The 1069-nt window shown below is 61.0% G+C and overlaps 1 protein-coding gene across 1 annotated transcript in view; it reads right to left on the bottom strand.

The window, feature by feature from the left end:
- The window catches only part of Pfkl (phosphofructokinase, liver), a 16665-nt gene that overhangs the window by 4255 nt on the left and 11341 nt on the right, over window positions 1-1069 (bottom strand). The window contains exon 14 of the mRNA XM_013027394.1: window positions 132-219. Within this exon, the coding sequence (XP_012882848.1) occupies window positions 132-219 (88 nt within the window). The remainder of the gene's footprint in view (window positions 1-131; window positions 220-1069) is intronic.

Below are 1069 nucleotides of genomic sequence, written 5' to 3'. Positions count from 1 at the left end.
GTCCAGACCCGCATCTACAGCACCCACGATCCCACCGCGCCGGTCCAGACCCGCATCTACAGCACCCACGATCCCACTGCGTCAGTCCAGGGCCCAAGCGGCACTTTACACACCAGGGTTTTCAGCCTCACCTCGAACCCGCCGATGACAAGCAGGGCGTGGATGTTGTAGGTGCGCAGGTTCTCCACGATAGACTCTAGGTGGGCTCTAGGCAGCGTCCTGCAGGCAGAGGGGCAGCCTGAGCTCCAGCCTGCGCCCACATCATCTGACCCAGGGCATCCAATCAGCTGACAGAACACCCGTCTCCACAGTGGCTGGGGCCCCACAGGAGAGGACCCACACGGCTGGTGAGGGAGCGGCCTGGGCCTTTACCCAGCATCCTCACCAGAGGCAGGGGAGCAAACACCACCACCTCTGCTACCATGGGGCCCGGGGCACCCGATCTGCCCAAGGCTGCTCTCACGAACCCAGCACAGCTCAGAATAGGACAGTGCCCCACATCATGCAGCTCATCCAGAGACCACCATGCCAGGGACGAAAACAGCAGAGGAGACACAAAAACGGCCACCAAGCCAGATGCCGGTGGCTCACAGCTATGTCATCCCAGCTACTCAGGAGGCTGAGACCTGAGGATCACAGTTCAAAGCCAGCCCAGGCAGGAAAGTCCGTGAGACTCCTATCTCCAATAAACCACCAGAAAACTGGAAGCGGCGCTGTGGCTCAAGTGGTAGAGCATTAGCCTTGAGCTGAAGAGCTGAGGGACAGCGCCCAGGCCCAGAGTTCAAGACCCACGGCAAAAAAAAAAAAAAAACAGCCACCAAAGGTGACACAAAAACAGCCACCAAAGGAGACACAAAAGGCCACGGAAGGAGACACAGCACCAAGACTACCAAGCCCAGGGATCAAAATGGCCACTGAAGGAGACGGGGGACGGTGGCGCTGAGGAGACGCGGGGACAGTTGGCGCTGAGGACACGCAGCCCCACGGTGGCACCGAGGACACGCAGCCCCGCGGTGGCACCGAGGACACGCAGCCCCACGGTGGCACCGAGGACACGCAGCCCCGCGGT

This window comes from Dipodomys ordii, unplaced genomic scaffold (assembly GCF_000151885.1).
Source record: "Dipodomys ordii isolate 6190 unplaced genomic scaffold, Dord_2.0 Scaffold103, whole genome shotgun sequence".
Classification (NCBI taxonomy): domain Eukaryota; kingdom Metazoa; phylum Chordata; class Mammalia; order Rodentia; family Heteromyidae; genus Dipodomys; species Dipodomys ordii.
This window is presented reverse-complemented; position numbering and strand designations above follow the sequence as displayed.